The following is a 19,137-nucleotide window of genomic DNA, read 5'->3' as shown; positions in this document are numbered from 1 at the left end:
AACCATAACATGCAACCGGATTAACCAGATGGCCTTTTCCTTTCTGGCTGGTAGAAAGTAAAGCACTATAGAAGCACTCAGCATCTGGAGCCTGCCATTCCCTCCTCTCCTCTTGTCTTGCATTTGGTCTAAAAGTTCAATCCCCCAAGGCAAAGGATTCTCCTGAAATAATAATGGAATATCCTGGAAAAATAAAGGAGACTCCTGCAGAAAAGCCACCTATTTGGATGAAATTGGAGTCCTTAAATGGAACTGCTGAAACGGGAGAGTACTCTAGCTATGACAACTGCATTTACTGGTTATCGAAGGAAGAGAGGTTTGTATTCCTGCTTGCGTTTGGTGTGTGTGTGCTACCACCTTTCAGCTTGTTAGTTTTCTGGGGGGTTGCTGCCTGTGTAAGGGAACGTGGTTTGGAAAGTTAGCAGGGTGCTTTCAAGGGACGGTGTGAGCACAGTGTCGCTTTTGCAGCAGTGTTTAAAAGCCGCAGACAATATTGGAGTAAAACCCAATTTTTGAAAGTTTGCAAATATAAGCTGCACTTTAACTGTTCACGGACAGAATTTGGAAAAAAGGTGCATCTTATATTCAGGCCAGTACAGTATTTTGTTTTGTCCCCCCCCCCCATCAAATGGTATTCTGTATTCTATTTTCTTGAATAATTGTTTCATATAGAACTGATTATTTTAAAATAAGGTTACTAAGAAAAGGAATGTTCTATCATTGGGATTATACTCATCTTTCCCTTTTTTATATGACTATGTTGTATACCAAAGATACAACAGAAGCACAGTGAGAAGACACTGTCACTTACTTCAACAGTACTCTGTTAATGATTAGATGGAATTGAGTAACAATGTTTAACAAATAAAATCAGGGCTTGGGAAACTTACTGTGAAAGTTCAAAGCTCTTTTAAAGTTAAGCTCTCCCCCCCCCCCCAAGTCTTAACAAGCCCTCAAAACATGTTTCATTTTAATTTAAAATGTGAACGTTTGATTGCCTTAATTATAGGGTTATTGCTAGAAAGTATTTCTTGTTACCTTCATAATATGCATTTCATTAGTTTCTTTTTTCAGAATTGCTTTCAGAATTTGAACTCTTAAACATGGCATTCTTCTTTCAACAATTAAGGATGTTCTTGACTCCATGAAAAAGACACCAATCCGTTTGTCTGTCATTTCACTCAACTTTGATTTCAAACTTTGTGCGTGGCTGAAAATGATCAGTTGGGTGCAACTGCAGCACAAGTTGCTCACTGTGACCCCTTGACCTTTATGACCATTTCTTCAGTTCTTCTTTGGGTTGAACCAAGGTCAGTCGACAAAACAAATATTTCATGGAGTTTGTTTCAGGATATACTCTATGATTGTAGCTGAATGACAAGAGGAATGGGTATTGAATAGGGGGATTGGCTTAAATCATGGGATCAGGTTACACAAAAACGGTTCTGCTAGCATTTAGGAAATGTCAATATATTTTACCTCCAGGTGATTCTGACTCAGTGTGTTATTAGATTCTGGAGTCATGAGTGGGTGTCCATTTTGGGAGAACAAATACCAGTAAGTACATTTCTCTCTTTAAAGAATAAGGAAGTAATTTAGATAGGCGTAGAACAGAATGTCCCTGTTTTCTGAGGAACGTTGGAGGGTATGTTATGAATGACCAAACTTTAAGAGGACAAAAAGAAAGAATAAAATACTGCCTAATGAGTAGATAATTAACTTCTAAAAGGTTATATTTTTTTTAAACAAATCAGAAGAAACTACTTTTTGGGATCTTAGCAATTGATGTGGCATATTTTATATTGCTTTTTACACTAAAAGATGGAGCTGCTGAATCAGTTATGTTAAAAACGTGAACCGTCATAATGTCAGAACAAGTATGCGTCTTTTGGTCACTTCCATTAGTATATATAATATGAATATATGTAATCACTCTAAGGCAAATTTGAATGATCTGAACTATGTTACTCTTGCTAACATTGAATACTTTCTGTAAGTGATCTTTAGACTGTATACACTCAATAGCACATTTACTGGTACTAGGAATGTCTGTTGTTTATTCCTAGATTCAATTTTAAGAAGCTGTCACTGGAGGATGAGGAAGGCGACAAATCACAAGAAGGGCTAAACAAAGCTAGCAAAGGTGGCCTCATCTATGGAGACTATCTGCAGGTAAGTGTGACTTAGTGGCGCAGCTTCAGCAATGACAGCGGGACCTTTTGCAAATAGTCAATTGCAAACATACTGAACATTTGTGGCTATGCAAAATAATTACCCACATCTTCTTTAGTAGCTAATATATCCCTCATAATAAAAAGGTAAAGGGTCCCCTGACTATTATGTCCAGTCGTGACCAACTCTAGGGTTGTGGTGCTCATCTCACTTTATTGGCCAAGGGAGCCGGCGCACAGCTTCCGGGTCATGTGGCCAGCATGACTAAGCCGCTTCTGGCGAACCAGAGCAGCGCACGGAAACGCCGTTTACCTTCCCGCTGGAGCGGTACCTATTTATCTACTTGCACTTTGACATGCTTTCGAACTGCTAGGTTGGCAGGAGCTGGGACTGAGCAACGGGAGCTCACCCCATCACGGGGATTTGAACTGCCGATCTTCTGATCAGCAAGTCCTAGGCTCTGTGGTTTAACCCACAGCACCACCTGCGTCCCTATCCTTCATAATAGTGAGGTATTTAACAGCACATTCATATACGTATCTACTCAGAAGCAAGTTCCACCAAGTTCATTGGCAATTAGGGCTTTTCCACACTTCTGCTTGACCCATGCCTAAAAAAGCTTGGGCCTGAACTGTTTCCCGCTTGACCCACACTTTCTAGGCATGGGTCTGAGCGGTTTTACCTTTACCCCACCACTTCCCCCTGGAAAACCCACTCTTTGGCACAAAATCAGAACAAACAGCCAACCATGGAAAACACAACTGCCAATTCAGTGTTAAAAAATTGGATTCCCAGGGGGAAAGTTGCAAAGCGAATGGATGTGCTGATAAGCCCTTACTTCCACATCAGTGGGTATAGGATTGCAGCCTTTATGTAGTCTAACTTTGGGTTCGGAAAATTGTTTCCCCCAGGCATTTCTAATTTTCTGTGAATTTTGCCGGGGTGGGGGTGATCAGAATGCCCTTCGCAAACAAACAAACAAATTACAGCACCAAATTTTTTAAAAAATAGTAAGAATGATAACAAGTGCCAGTAAACTATTGCAAATGCAGCTATAATAATAGATAATAAGTTTTAAAATTATAATGGTCTTCACTAAGCTATGCTTTCTAAAAGTTTAACTCTATTTCACTTTTTTTTTGTTTTTGAGAGGGGGATCTGAATATAGAAAATGTTTTTTAAGAGTTGAAGGTGTTGTTAGTACTAGCAGTTCTGTTACTCTGTGTCAGCTGAGATGGTTTATTTGGCAGAAGTCAGATGATGATTTTACATTACATTACAAAAGCCTGCATAGGCCACAAATCCTGCCTGACAATAAGTCATCATGGGGCTTATTATGTGTCTGTATGCCTGGCTACCAGAGACAATGATTATGGACAGGGTTTTCTGAATACCTCGATGTTAATCTTATCTGTTTAGTCCCCCGCCCCCCCCAATTCCTGTCTCAGTGATGAGAAATGGACTTTCCCCCAAACTTCAAGTGCTCACTTATGGGCTTGTTGATATTTATAACATTTCTCTTTCAAGGAGCATTGCTTAGTGTTAGTGTTACATGTGAAAGGTCCCCTGTTCAATTTCCAGCATCTCCAGTTAAAATGATGAGGTGATGGAAAAGCCCTTTTCCTGAGACTCTGGCAAGCACTTGCCAATCAGAGTGATAATACCATGTTAAATGGACCAGTGGCTCAGTTTTCTTCAACGTCATATGACCTAGGGCATATTTGTGACCATTTATCCTTTCTATTAAAGAGCGACCGGCCAGGCCTAGGTAGACAGCTGCCAGACAACGGTATCAACAGATAATTCAAACAATTGTCCTTCTTCTCATTTATTTGCAGGGTTTAAGAGCAACCTTTTGACAAGTGCTTAAAGATGGCTTACAAAACAAAGCCCTGTGAAAACATTAACTCAGTAGCATTTGCAGGCAGGGCTGAGGAAATAAGACCCTGGAGAGCTGCTGTTATTCAGTACAGACTGTAATGGACAGTACTGAATCAAAACAGCTTTTGGGAATGACATCTCAGACGAGAACAACAAAAGCTACAATAGCAAAACAATGTTGTTTTTCAGTTCCTTCTAGTTTCTGACACATGTGGCCACATTCACCCTATACATTTAAAGTGCTCTGATACCACTTTAAATAGTTATGGCTTTGCCCAAATAATTCTTTGTCCAAATAATAATTTCCTAAGGGTGCTGAGAATTGTTAGGAGACCTCTGTTCTCTCTCATGGAGTTACAGTGCTCTGAGTGGTTTAACAGTCCATCCCTCCTCACAGAGAACTCTGGGAATTGTAGCTCTGTGAACAGAATAGGGGTCTCCTACCAATTCTCAGCACCCTTAATGAAGTACAGATCCCAGAATTATTAACACATATATTTTTGAATGCAGTTTTGACTAATGCACAGATTTTGGGAAGTGGCTTCTCCTTAAATTGCATTTTTGTATGTGATTTTCACTAATAGATTCATTTTATGCACACTTTACTGTAATACGTGCATTTTTGCAAACATTCTTTGGTTGGAGAACTGCATCACCAAATTCGGATATGTATGAATTTCAAAGGATGGCTGCCCTTTGGTTATCATATTATTTTGGAAAGTGCAAATTTGCTAGATTCAGCTTTAAATGCAAACCAAATCAAATTTATCCCCCAAACCAAACCAATGAGTATGACTCATTTGGATATTACTCTTATTTGGGGGGGCAGCGGTGGGGGAGGGGGGAATCTGTGAAGCTTCAACACAGTTCTGAACTTAAAAGTTATTCATTTTGATTGTTCAATATTTTTTTTAAGCCAAACCGAGAAAAGTTTTGTGAGAATTAATTATACTATTTCAATATCTTACTTTTAAAGCTGGACAAAATACTGAATGCTCAGGAGCTCCAGAGTGAAAAGAAGGGGAACAAAATCCACGATGAGCATCTGTTTATTGTGACCCATCAAGGTAACCTTTCAGAAGAAATGGAGCCTAGCAAATGCTGTTCAGGCAGCCCCACTGGACTATCTGATGATGAAATTATTGTCATATTTATTATATTGGTCAGAGTTATTAATGAATATTAATACATGACTACAATGAGAGCACATGGACATCTATTATCCATTCCTCAGAAACCTTGCCGCATTTTTAAATTTTGATGGGAAAGATGTGGTGGAACATGATTCAGTTTGGGGGAGAATTTCCTAGATATCTTGGTACCAAACTATTTTAGATGAGTATCAAGGAAAGCTGCTTGATTGGTTGATGTTTTGAAAAAAACATCATTAAGTGAAATATATATGCTCTAGACATCGGACACACATATATTTTACTCTAGACGCATATGAGGGCCAATTCAGGGGCCTTTTGCTAACTACCCCGAGGCCATCCTGTTAAACTGCCTTATGGCTGCAAAAGTCATTGAAGTGGAAGGGCAGAGAGGGGCCAGATAAGGCAACTAAGAAGGATACTTGAGGCCAGAAAAAACTGGAGGCAGTATGTATAAGCATTTTATTTACGGATTCTACCTTTAAGTAATGATAGCAACTTTTCCATATGACAATTTCATAATAGATATGGTGATGATCAACCTCTGATATTTCAGCTTAACTGATTGTCAATGTCCCAAAGAAGCGAAACCAAAAACAGTGCCTTTTGATTTCAGCTTATGAACTGTGGTTTAAGCAGATTCTGTGGGAACTGGATTCAGTTCGAGTGATTTTTCAAAATGGTCACGTAAGTAAGAGATATATAAGATATCTAATGAAAAAACCCCTCTTATTTCTATTTTTCACCAAATAATCACTGAATATTTTAAATTCAACCCCTGTTCAGGCATCTTATTCTAAAGACCTATTCATGGGAGGAAGGAGAAAAGGCTCTAACCACTCTTGCTCCTTCCCCAGTGATATCTGTGTATTTATTTGGGAGAATATCTGCAGCAGGACAGCCTGAAAACATGTAGAGGCTCCATCAGTTGAAGCCCTAAGGTTCCTGTTCACAAGGATAGTTTACATGCATTTGTTTGTCTGCCTGTATCTTCCCAAAAGCATGGACAGCAGAAGGGATATGCCAGTGGGAAGTGCAGGGCAAACAGAGAAATCCCAAACGGAGTTTATGATGATCCTTAGTGTGACACATTCATGCATCATCTAAACAAAAAGAAAGTGTGCACCCCCCCTTAAGAACAATTGTTTTGTTTCCTCATATGCAGATTCAATTGATTGGGCTATCATTCAAATTAAGACTCAGGTGATTAAAACATATCCAGGTGACACAGCCCTAATTAGAATAACCTATAGAGGCCCTGCTCTCCCTTGCCAGTTGAGTCATGATAATGATGTCTTTTTCTACTAAGGTGAGAGATGAGAGAAACATGCTTAAGGTTGTCACTCGAATGAACAGGATAACAATGATCCTTAAACTACTTGTGGAACAATTTTCTGTTCTGGAAACAATGACTGCCCTGGACTTCTTTGATTTCAGGTAAACACTGTATTTGATTATTTGATTTCTCATGCTTAGCTGTGTTCACAAGTAATTGAGCATCTCACAGGGTTGCCAAATGCCCTCTTTTTCCTGAACTTGTCCTATTTTTCATGTGTAGAGTCGTGATAGCGATCCATAGTTAAAAGTAGAAGTTGGCAAATGTGCCCTCTTTTTTCTCTCTCTTCAAAATATGGCAACCCTAGGTCGTCCGTCTCATAGCTCAAGGGAAGCATTCAATTATTTTAATGTTCACACTGCCAACAGATAAGTGGTTATACTTTGGGATTTAGCTAAGAAGCTGGACAACACTCCATTATTATTGTGGTCATTGTGAACGTTGGAGACTTGCTGGATAAAGCCAAGGGCTTATCGACTCCAGCAGTCTGTTCTCACACGGCCATATGGCCCATGTGGTTCCCAGCAACTGGTATGAAGAGGCATACTGCTTTGACAATCAGCCATGGATAGCCTTATCTTCCATGAATTTATCTAATCCTCTTTTAAAACCATCCAAGTGGGTGGCCATCACTACCTCTTGCGGGAGCAAATTCCATTGTTGTATCATCACTGTCTGAGACACTTTATGAAGCACAAGAAGGCAAGCCTCTGCACCAGAAACTTATAATTTAAAATCCAACACAGAGTAAACAGCAGACAAAAGGGAGAGAAGTGCAGGGTAATCAAGAGACAAATGTGCAATAATTTCATGTACTTATGCTCAGTGCCAAACTTGAAATTCACTTGGTATGTAGCAGGCAACTCTGTTTTGAGTTGCAATTTCCTCCCCTAATTACAGGTTTTTGGAAGGGGACAATCCTGATCAGGAAGTAGCAATGAGGTAGAAATTTGATTCTGTTTGCATTTAGAGGAAAACTTCCCTAGTTTGCACTTTCCAAAACAATATGTGAACTGAAACACAGCCATCCTTTGAAATTTGCACTTTTCAGAATTTTGCAGTGCCATTTTGCAGACAAAATTCATATACTTTGGTAATGTGTTCATATAAAAGCACATGTTAGCAAAAAAAAAAAAAGCATACAAAAATGTGTTATATTAGGCCAATTGCTATGTAAAAATGTGAATGTTAGGCAAAATTACATGAAAATATGTATAATTAGGAGAAATTTGCACTAAAATGCTGATGGAAGCTTCCTGCATTGAATATATCATTGTTTTTAATAAATTTGCAATCAAACATAGAAATACATTTGGACTGTGGGACTGAGTTGCCAAAAAGTGTCTATTAACACTATTTGTATATTATTACTACTACTACTTCTACTAGATTTATTTATACCCTGCCTTTCCCCCTGATTAACTCAAGGTGGCTTACGGGTAAAATGAAAACGTGTTTTTACAATTCTCAATTGTATTTTTTTAAAATCTATCCTCAAAGAGATTATTTGAGTCCAGCTTCAGGATTTCAGAGCTTACAGTTTCGACTGCTGGAGAACAAGATTGGTGTCCCTCAAAGTCTGAGAGTCCCATATAACAGAAGACATTATCGGGACAACTTCAAGGGAAAAGAGAACGAATTATTGCTTAAATCTGAACAGGAGCCAACTCTATTGCAGCTAGTGGAAGTAAGAGTTTGCCTCCTACTGGTTTCCTTCTATACACAGTTTGAAAAATTAATAATTTACCTTTACTTGCAAGTATCACATTGATTTTGGAGTAGGCATTGTAAATTGTTTTAATTTTTTTTAATGTGACGTTTTTAATGCTGTAAACTGCCCTGTGGTTTTAGGGTGAAGGGTAGGTAATTAATAACAATGACAATAACAACAATTCGTCATTATGCACGCTGGGGGGGGGATATTAATAAAGCAGTCCCTATCCCAATAGGAGCTACTACATTCAAATATAAACATTGTGCTATTTTTAAGCCTACACATTTCCATAAGTCTTTCTTAAGATCGTCATTGCCATTTCACATACTAAAATATCAAATATTACTAGTACAGGCTATGTAACCTACATAATAGTGAATCTATTTTGTTTTGCAAGGCATGGTTGGAGAGAACGCCAGGACTTGAACCAGAAGGATTTAATTTCTGGGGAAAATTTGAAGTGAATGTACTGAAGGGACTGGAAGAAGAATTTGCAATGGTGCAGGTAAACATAATTTGTCACAGATCCATCCATGCCTGTATGTTGCAAGAGAACTTCCTGGGTACAGTTCCACGAGAGAGCCCATCTGTATGAACAATTCTCCGTGCATTTTGGAGGAAGGGAAATCTAAGCATGCCTGTGTGATCCGTTTTTTCTATGTGAGAATATATGGTTCTAACATAGCTGAAAATCACACAAGCTATAAGGAATCATTTATGCTTGTATTATCATGTGGATCATGTGGTGATGCACACACAAAGGTATTACCTTGTGGATACACACACCCACCCACCCACACACACATACGTGACACACACACACACACACACACATAGCTGCCTCTGTGAAACAAAATTTTCATCATTACTGATCATAAGCTCATTGCCAATTCAGTGATTTGGAATAAGGGATATATTTCCTACAAAGGTTCTACGGGCAATTGTGTCAGTATCAGGAGTACTTTCTTAGGGTTCCTTAACCCCTTCAAAGAACTTCAGTTCCCAAAGTTCATTGAGTGGTAATTAGGAGCCATGACAGTTTTGTTCTCTCATGACAGTTGAGGCTCTCTCAAGTCCAGTCACTGAACTTGTTATCAGAAGTCTAATTCCCATGTTGACCCATGAGATGTTAAACAGAGATTTAATATTCATGTATGAAAAAAAATTGTGAATAAGTTAATGGAAGAATTAGCAGGTGTGTGCATGTTTTGTTCCCTATTCACGAGTGTGAGGAAGACTGAGAATGAAAGTTCATGAAGAAAGCTGAGACTGATTGGATGACGTTGAGTGCATCTTGGGTCAGCATAACTGAGTTCTTAAGGAAAATTTTGGAACTTAGGACATATTCCATTTTATGCAAATCAACAAAAAAGTGAAGCTTTTATTATGTTTTTAAAATAAATAATTGATGTGACTTCAAAAGGCCAAACAAGACTTGGAGGAAAAAGAAGATCAACTGGCAGAACTTCAGAAACAAAAAGAAGTGCTCATTTCATTGTTTGATGAAAAACGCCATGAACATCTCCTTAGTAAAGGTAGGTAGGCTCATTAGAGTGTGCAGATGTGAATTGCCAGTTTCTAGCATACCAGATGGAACTAAGCTGTAATAAAACTGATATATTATTTAACATGCATTACAATTTGCAGGTGAAAGACGGCTGTCTTACAAAGCAATGAAAGGAGCTCTAATGATCTACTTCTACAGGTACATTAAAGGGTGACTCATCCCTGTAAAATCTCTCTCTTAAAGGGTGACTCATCCCCGTAAAATCTCTCCCACTAGCAATCTTGTTTTCTTCCTCAGAGTGTTTTTTTATAAAAACTTTTTTTTTAACCACTTTCCTGCTGTCTTTCCCAAGTGTGGTTGCTGGTTTTGAGAGTGAAATATTCTTAGTACAGTCGTACTTTGGTTCTCGAACAAAATCTGTTCTGGAAGTCCATTCAACTTCCAAAACCATTTGAAAACTAAGGCACAGCTTCCGATTGGCTGCAGGAGCTTCTTGCACTCAATCAGAAGCCGCATCAGATGTTCGGGTTCCAAAGAACACTTGCAAACCAGAACAGTCACTTCTGGGTTTGCTGCATTCGGGAGCCAAAACGTTCAAGTCACAAGGTGTTCGACAACCAAGGTACAACTGTATTTGGATTTTTGCAAGTAGATGCCCCCTGCAGTCTTTGCCTGGGTGACCTGTAGAAGGTTGGAAAAGGGCTTGGATTTCAGAATGAAACATTCTAGGATTTCACATTATGTTTCCATTACTATTGGTAAATAAAGTGTAAGGCTAAGCATTCTTAAAGCTGGGGTGTGGAAGTCTGCCTTTTCAAACATCCTCCAAGGGATCACAGAACTATGCCCTAAGTATACTTCCTAGGGAGTAAACCCCACTAAACACAGTGGGATTTACTTCTCAGAAAACATGCACAGGAATGCACTGCCCATCTTTCTATCTTGTGTGGAAGCTGGTTATAATTTAGCTGCTGAATGCCACGTGATCTAGAGTCAATAAACAAATGTGCCTTTACGCTTACAGAACCATCAACATGAAACTCCTCTCTCCAGCTCCTCTTAACTCATATATATGTCAGTAGAAAGAATAGAAGCAGGAACCATATAATCTTGTGAGACGCCAATTATGAATATTATCTTTGTTATCAATTTACTGCTGTTTTTGAAATAGCACATTTCAACCATAGCAGGCCATTAAACTAATTTTGCAAAGTTTAGTATAAAATATAGCATAGCATGTATTTACCAAAGTGCCTTTTCCTTTGATGCATACAGTAAAAAATGATAATTTTAGTACATTAATGAGTTTTTCCTCTGTCCTCCCCACCTCCTTAAGAGAGGAGCCTCGTTTTCAGGTTCCTTTTCAGCTCCTCACTTCTCTGATGGATATCGATGTGCTGATGACTAAATGGAGATGTAAGTTTTCTCTCCTGTGCTATGACCGCCACAACACACTAACACACAGGACTCCCCCCCCAAAAAAAATGTTTAGGGGTACTCTCATTTTGACTCAAGAAAATACAATTTTATAGTTCAAATCAGGAAAAATAAATATAGTAAATGGACAAAAGTACAAAGATTCACAAAATGTTTAGGGGTATGCATACCCCTGCGCCCCCCCCCCCCAGTAGCAACTCACATTGCTACTATAACAGTACTGAAACCCCAAGAGGTTGTACAGAGAACTGGCTGATGAAATGTGTGGCTAATTAATTCATGCTTGTCCTGCAAAACATGGGGAATCACATAACTACCTACTCCCTGCTGTTACATGTGGATGACACCTGGCAGCTTTGCACACAGACCACAAACTAACACTGTTGTGGCGTGGTAGGATTGAGAACAAAGATGCATTGCAGATTCCTGAAATATGTGCACCACTGACTCATGGTGAACAAATACTGCAGACAGATCCTTTGTCTCTCAGTAAGTACATATCTGCAGTTTTCTACTTGGTATTTGGGGGATCTATCCTTTCTATTAGATCTACCTTGTCTATTAGGGGATCTGCCTTGTCTATTAGAAAAATATTCACCCCTATCTTCTTCCTTTTTACCTGAGCTAGTTAACTGAAAAAAATTGCCTTATAACTAGATGCACAGTGGCAAAACATTGAGCTTACACATCAGGAAGTCTCCCAATTCAAATCTTGTCTTTCCCATGAAATCACATTCAGGAGGCCATTCAGTTTCAGCCTCATCTGAAATATGATACTGAACTGCCTTAGACAAGACACTTTAAAAACTCTAAAGATGCAATCCTATACCCGCTTACCTCCGTGGGACTTACCTCTGAATAGGCAGGTATTGCAAAGCATGATCTGTGCTGATATTATTTAATTATATAGTTGGGTGAAATACGTTAATGTAAAGACACTCAAATTTGCAATACAGAGAAGCCAAGCTATGCATTATATAACTTTTTAAAGGGCCATTCCAGTTGTAATACGATAGCCTTTTTAATGAGATACGCACTAAAAAAAAAAGTTCATCTATTTAGATAACCATGTGTGTATGGTGCACAGAATGATTGGCAGCAAGGCTGGGACTGGAGGATCCTCAGGATATCAATATTTACGCTCAACTGTGAGGTGAGTCTATAGGAAATAGAGTTCCACTTTATAGTCATGTTTCATAAATGGCAATGCACATGGACAAGTCAAAAAATGATGATATGAAAAAAGAAAGAAGAGAGCCATTCTTTTAACACAGAACATATTTGCTTTAACACTGTTTCAAAATTTGTGTCTGAGGGTTTTCTTTTAAATAAAAAAAGATGACACTGCTACTAACAAATATGATTTTAACAGTTTACAGGGAGAGTAAAGATGGAGAAATAAGTTTATTTCCCTATTTCAAAACACTAGAACTTTTTCCCCACCCAGTGAAAGTGACTGGTAGCAGGTTCAGGACAAACAAAGGTATCTTTAATTAGTGTAGTAAAGTAATTGCTATAAACCAGTCTTGTCAAATCTGGTACCTCCCTGATCGCTTGGACCGCAACTGTCACCTGCCCCAGCCAACACTTGCAAGGATGTGATCCAAAATATCTGGAAGGTGCTGAATTGGGGAAGGCTGCTATAAGCTAGGACAAGGTTGTTCCCTGCCAGCTATGAATGCAGGAATGTGAAAAATGTGGCTACATAAAGATGGTGTCCATAAGTAGCTACATTGGTGTGGTTGCTCTTGTGGTCAAAATTACCCTAATTTTCCTCTGGCTTATCATAAGTTCATCTGGTTACATTTCATACTGCAATCCATGCAGCTGCTTGAATCAGGCCACAGTGGACTTTAAAGGGGACCCACCACTACAGGAGCCATGTTGTTGGCACTGCAGAATTTGTAGCATAAGATCATAGCACTGTTATGGCCCTAGTTCACCACTTTAGTGTTGGAGGCCGGTACAACATGAAAACTCCTGATAACAGGACTATCTGTGTCAAAAGCACACTCCATCATGACCTACAGAACTAGCAAATAATATGGAATACCATTCCCCCCCCTTAAAAATATGAATGCATTTCTTTTCCCTTGGCAGTGACCGATACAAAGTGTTTGTTGATTTGTTCAACCTTTCAACATATTTGGTGCCTCGTCACTGGATCCCCAGGATGAACCCTACTGTTCACAAGTTCCTTTACACAGCAGAATATTGTGACAGTTCCTACTTCAGCAGTGATGATTCCGACTGAAAATGTTCCATGTCTATTCCTTGTAAATAACTGAATGAAGCTCAGTCCTTTAACATTATCCTTCATGCATACAGTATGTAACAGTATAGAAATCTATATCTATTTATGTGCAATGTACTATAGCATCTAAAGCACAATAATCAGCTCCACAATTTATAAATAAAATTTAGAGATGATGAGGCAAACAACTCAGATCCATTTATTTTAATGCTTTGAACTGTTGTTGTTGTTCCTGTTTAACAATGTTCTGTCTGATTTGCTAAGCTTGCTCAGATAACTATTTTAGGCTGCCATGCTATACCCATTTACTTGGGAGGAAGCCCTACTGCACTCATTGGGGCTTTTGCTTAGACATGTATTTTGGTTGTACTATTGAGTTTTGTGATTGTGAAGATAATGTTTTAATGTGACATGCCTTGGGAGATGGCATAGAAATAATTGTAAATAAAATAAAAATAAAAATCTACCCTGTAGTATCGAGTAACTGAAGCAATAAGGTAGCAAAATCTATATAATCCTCTTTTCAGCGATAATAACATGTAGTACCACTTACCACATTGATCTTCTATACAGAATAGAGACAATCAATTCCACATTATGTTATTAAGGTAATAGAGTAATGCTATGAGAGACTCCAGGACTCCTTACTGAGGGACTGAGCTAATATTTGACTTGGCTTAGGAAGACACAACATCATTTTGTACATAATGCTTGGCATATATTATGAAGCAACCACAGCTGAATTTCACCCTTCTCCAATTATAAGTGACTAAAAAAAAAGAGGATACCAGCCTTTATAATTATAGATACAAATAAGAAACAGTGATTTTTTCCATGATTCTTTATTATAAAAATTATAAATGTCTTATGTTCAACTCAGGTAACTTTTATTCATATTTTAATCCAAATTGATTGCTAAGCCACCACAGTTTTTCCTAAGTGGTTGGAAGTACTGGCATTTTGTGATCAAATGTTAATTTTAAGCATTTCAAAATACTATTCATTTGTGCATGTGAATCCAGTGTAGAACCAAAGAGAAGGGAACAACACACCTGACAATTTAAAGAGAAGTCAGATTGCCAATATTAAATGGATAAGCAAAGACTTAAATATGCTACTTTAGGGCCTATACGAAACAGAAGTGATGCCATTTTCCCAGAGAACATGAATGCTTAAGAACAGAAGCAGAAGGAGAGCTCAGCGGTCGCAGAAAATCATAGAAAACACAGCTGCTGACTGATGCCTTTAGGGGTTGATTCACAATTTCTGCAGCACTGATAAAGTTACAAAGTATATTGCTAGGTGGAAAAACATGCACCCTATGCATCCAACACTCACCTAATTCTGACTTTGATTTGTAAAATGCTTTGCAACTTTGATTGTATTTTGCCTACATGACAATCTTGTGAGATGGAATATTGTCGTTCCCATTTTATAGACAGGGAACCAAGGTAGAGAGTGTGATTTGCTCAAGACCACACAGCAGGTACCTAGCATTTGATGAACTCTGGTCTCCTAGATACAAACCCAGCTCTCTTATCTAGTGGGTCACAATAGCTCAACTCTTATTTGAAATATTTTGTAAGCAAGAGTAAGGTCAGGGTTTTGAAAACTTGGACATGAACTTGTAATATATAAAATGCCTTCTTTTTCCATAAAGCGTGTTCTCCTTCATGGAGAGCACGTGTTGCGGTGGGGTCTCCTGAGCCACCCCTCTGTTACCAGGCAGGGTCTCTAAAGATGGCCTGAGGCAGTGATTGGTTCACTGGGTTGCTGGGGTAAAAGTTATGTTGCAATTTTGGTGGGAGGGGTAAAATGTTTAAATACTCTGCACGCAGCCTGGAGCTTTCTCTTTGCTGCGTGCAACAGATCACCCGCCCACCCGCCCTTGAGTAAGGGGTTGTTGCATTGACCTTGCTATGCCTGTCATGGGGTCGTCTGCCGTTGGAGCAGGGGCCTGGTAGGAATTTTGTCCATCTGGCTGATTGGCTGGGCCATTTGGTTTTTGCCTGCTGCGTAGCAAATCATCACAACTTGTAAGTTTGCGGTTAGGCATTGGTTATAAATTGGTGGAGGAGGGGTTAGGATAGGCTGGGCCTGCCCCTCCATGGTTGCTGCGGAAAGGGAATTCCGTTAAAGGAATCCTAGGGCTTGCCATCTTTTCGTCCAATCCCTGGAATGGGACTAGGGCCGGCAAGCCTTCGGGGAGCATGCGGATGAGAATTGAGGGTCTGTGACTCAGCTCCATTTCTCCCCGACTTGCTTTCCCCCGCACTGTCTTTCGGTGGTGCCCGGAAGTCAGTTCTGTCCCCAGGCGTGGGGACAGATAGTCTTAACCAATGCCTAAACAACCACTCACGGTTTTGTGTTTAAATAAAGTTGTGGCCAAAATTATGCCAAAAACCTTAAACAAAAATTAAATGTGCGTTGTGAGTTATTTAGGGGGTGGCTTGGGGACCTCGACATGCAAGTGATGGTCTGGAGTACACTGCAGAGCTGTTGTTCAGCTCGTAAAAATAAATGTTTATGGCAATGACTGGAAGAGGATGCTTTGATTTGTTATGGTCTCAGGGCACACAGGTCTCCTCCTGAAAGTAAAACTCCTTCATCCTGTGGAAAGCAGTGGCTGAAATGTGTGCCACAAAGCTTTTGCTTAGAGCAGCCACTTCACATAAACACTCCTTAGCCCCTGTCCTGCCCTTTCGTATTAGATAGGAAATATTTCCAATAGGGGTTTAAATGGTGGGGGATTGAAGGGGGTCACAACATATGAGATGCTGTTCTGAGTAACTTTATTCACTGCATTTGAAGTCTGTGGCAACTGGCTTCAAGGGAATACACAGGGTTTTCATCACCATATATACTTGATAATTAATTTCCCCAGGTTTTTCCTCACTGCTAATCTGCTCATGGGCCATTTGCTTTAACAGTGTGTATCTTAGCATATAAGAAAAAAACAAACAAACAGACAGGTAAGACAGCCCTCAAGATGACTGAACCACACCAGCTTTCTTCATGCTAAGATACTGGTTCCCCACAACCCCACAACTTCTGCACCCCAAGACAAAATCTGAGAGGATGAATATGAAATCTGTCTGCTTGAAATTACAAATAGGCTCTCGGAATGCGGGCATCTAATCTATGTCTGCAAGCTTACTTGTGCTTCGATCCAGCATAGCCAATTACAATGTCTTTTGCTCAACTTACCACAGATATTGGAACCCATTTTAATTTGGGCCTAGCTGTCTATTCCCCAGGGGTTCCATACAATCCAATACGGAGTGCTAGTAAAAAAAAATGTGTTTCAGAAAGGTCAACTTTCACAAACTTTTGTGGCCATTTCCTGGACTGTCATGGAGGGGCTAAAAACAAAACCTCATGTTAGCAAAGTAGGACCTGGAATCTTGTACAGAATCCAGCTCTTTATCCAGCTTCTAGCACTTCCGTATGCACAAAGGTGTGTTAGATGCACAGACACAATGAGCGCATGATGCCAGAGAATAAGCAATGCAAAGGGTGGATTATAATTTGGCCTCATACACAGTAATGACAGCGGTTGTGTATATGTTCTGTGAATATAAATGGAGCCACCAGTGAGTTCCATTATGAACTCCTTGGGGCAGCAGCAGGCTATCTTCCATTGATGCAAAAGCCTTCGCTGGAATGCCTGTGGCTCAACAAAGAGCAGGTTCTCTCAAAATGGCGTGCAGTGAATCTAGCAGCTGGGATTGGAAAAAGTAAACGGACACTTATTGGATTGCATGTATTCCTACAGCTATATCCAATAGCACTAACCCCCCCCCCCAAAGTTGTGTATGTGTGTGCTGAGGCCTCTCATGGTACCTACAAAGCTCTTGCCAAGAGTGGGAGGTGGAAACCTTTTCCTTACTTTCCCCCCTCCTGTGGAAAACTGAGCTGGCATGCACATTTCCCCTCCTTTGGGTCCACAGCAGCCATTTTGTTGTCACACTCATGAGACTTAGCTGAAAATCCGAATGCCCCCATAGGCACAAGACTCTGGGGGTACTGCAATTCAGTTAGCTGATTTCAGAGTTTGTACTGTGTGTGTAAAAAGCAGGCATTCCTGCTTGTTACTAAATGTGAAGAATGTTACTAATTTTTAAATTGTTGCTCAATTTAGTCCCAGCTACCAAGCATGCTTATGCAGAAGAAAATTCCACTGAAATCTGGGGGTTATACTTCTGAGCAAACATGGTTGGAATGGCACTGTGAGTCTCTGAACTGATACATAATAATAATTTAACTGGCAGATGAAAATTTACTAGTCCTATCAAAACCAGTAATTAGAACAGCACGACTTGTCTCTCCACTGGAACTGTGATACTATATGATAACCACTAAATAGCATCTTGACAGCGAAGTGCATTCACAATTACTGTCAAAGGACCCTATTTAAGCAGCATTTTCATATTTGTTTTTTCTTGACCACTGGAAGATAGAGAAATAGTCCCTCAGCATCAAAATGCAATCTACCATCAACATAGCTTGAAAAAATCCATCTGCAAAGCAGCTTTTGATTGGAAAGTATCTGGCTGCTAAGGATGGAGAAACTGTCTGATTCTAGTCCAAGAAATGTTTGCTGTTTTAAGTAGAAGTCCTTGCCAGATAATAGCATGCCAACTATGTTGTTCACAAACACTGAAAATCAGGAATGGCTGGTGGAAATAATAACTAGTAAAATCTGCTATTGCTACAGAAATTATTATGTGGGAATCGATCAGGAAATATGGATGTGATACACTCCCTGGTTTTGATCTAACAGTATGCTTGTGTAGCCTGGAGCAAAATCCCTGTCTAATAACACGCAGCCTCAATCTGTTTGTCTGCTGATCACTTGCTTATAAGGCGGCAGAGGACCTTGGTTCCACCTGATCAGCTGCAAGCATGCAATGGGCTGTTCAGTAAAGGTATAGATTGGTGCCTAACTCCCACCTGGCGATCTGGACAGAAGCACCTCCTTCCAGATGTCTTTAATAGGATACCCCTTTTTCCTTTGGGAGGGATGCGGGTGGTGCTGTGGTCTAAACCACTGAGCCTCTTGGGCTTGCTAATCAGAAGGTTGGCAGTTTGAATCCCTGCGATGGGGTGAGCTCCTGTTGCTCGGTCCCAGCTCCTGCCAACCTAACAGTTCAAAAGCATGCTAAAAAAGTGCAAGTAGATAAATAGGTTCCGCTCCAGCAGGAAGGTAAATGGCACTGCTCTGGTTTCACGAGAAGCGGCTTAGTCATGCTGGCCACATGACCCAGAAAAACCTGCGGACAAACGCCAGCTCCCTTGGCCTGTAAAACAAGATGGGTGCCGCAACCCCAGAGTCGTCTGCAACTGGACTTAACTGTCAGGGGTCCTTTACCTTTACCTTTTTTTTCCTTTGGAGGGGCAGGCAGATGCTACAACCTCTCCTCCAAGACGAAGGCTTACCAATGCCTAAACCTGCTTGGACTACTGCAATGCACTCTACATGGGGCTACCTTTGAAGGTGACCCGGAAACTACAACTAATCCAGAATGCGGCATCTAGACTGGTGACTGGGAGTGGCCACTGAGACCACATAACACCTGTCTTGAAAGACCTTCATTGACTCCCAGTACATTTCCGAGCACAATTCAAAGTGTTGGTGCTGACCTTTAAAGCCCTAAACAGCCTTGGCCCCGTATACCTGAAGGA

At 40.0% G+C, this 19,137-nt stretch overlaps 1 protein-coding gene across 3 annotated transcripts; it reads left to right on the top strand.

Annotated features, from left to right (window-relative positions):
• Window positions 1-1,180: 1,180 nt before the first annotated feature.
• Window positions 1,181-13,918, top strand: TDO2 (tryptophan 2,3-dioxygenase). 3 transcript variants are annotated; one of them, XM_083631292.1, is made up of 13 exons: window positions 1,181-1,310; window positions 1,486-1,557; window positions 2,067-2,172; window positions 5,030-5,120; window positions 5,821-5,891; window positions 6,514-6,641; window positions 8,041-8,227; window positions 8,652-8,759; window positions 9,678-9,789; window positions 9,902-9,959; window positions 11,098-11,177; window positions 12,261-12,351; window positions 13,299-13,918. In XM_083631292.1, the coding sequence occupies exons 2-13, from the start codon at window positions 1,523-1,525 to the stop codon at window positions 13,450-13,452; spliced, it is 1,221 nt and encodes a 406-aa protein (XP_083487418.1). In that variant the 5' UTR covers window positions 1,181-1,310; window positions 1,486-1,522; the 3' UTR covers window positions 13,453-13,918. The 3 variants fall into 3 exon arrangements, 2 of the variants coding, with proteins under 2 accessions (XP_083487418.1, XP_083487417.1); XR_014552165.1 differs by lacking the exon at window positions 1,486-1,557 and having other exon boundaries at window positions 11,098-11,687; XM_083631291.1 differs by lacking the exon at window positions 1,486-1,557.
• Window positions 13,919-19,137: the final 5,219 nt, after the last annotated feature.

The sequence above is a fragment of the Podarcis filfolensis genome (genome assembly GCF_964270895.1).
Source record: "Podarcis filfolensis genome assembly, chromosome: 9".
In the NCBI taxonomy this organism is placed as follows: Eukaryota; Metazoa; Chordata; class Lepidosauria; order Squamata; family Lacertidae; genus Podarcis; species Podarcis filfolensis.
This window is presented reverse-complemented; position numbering and strand designations above follow the sequence as displayed.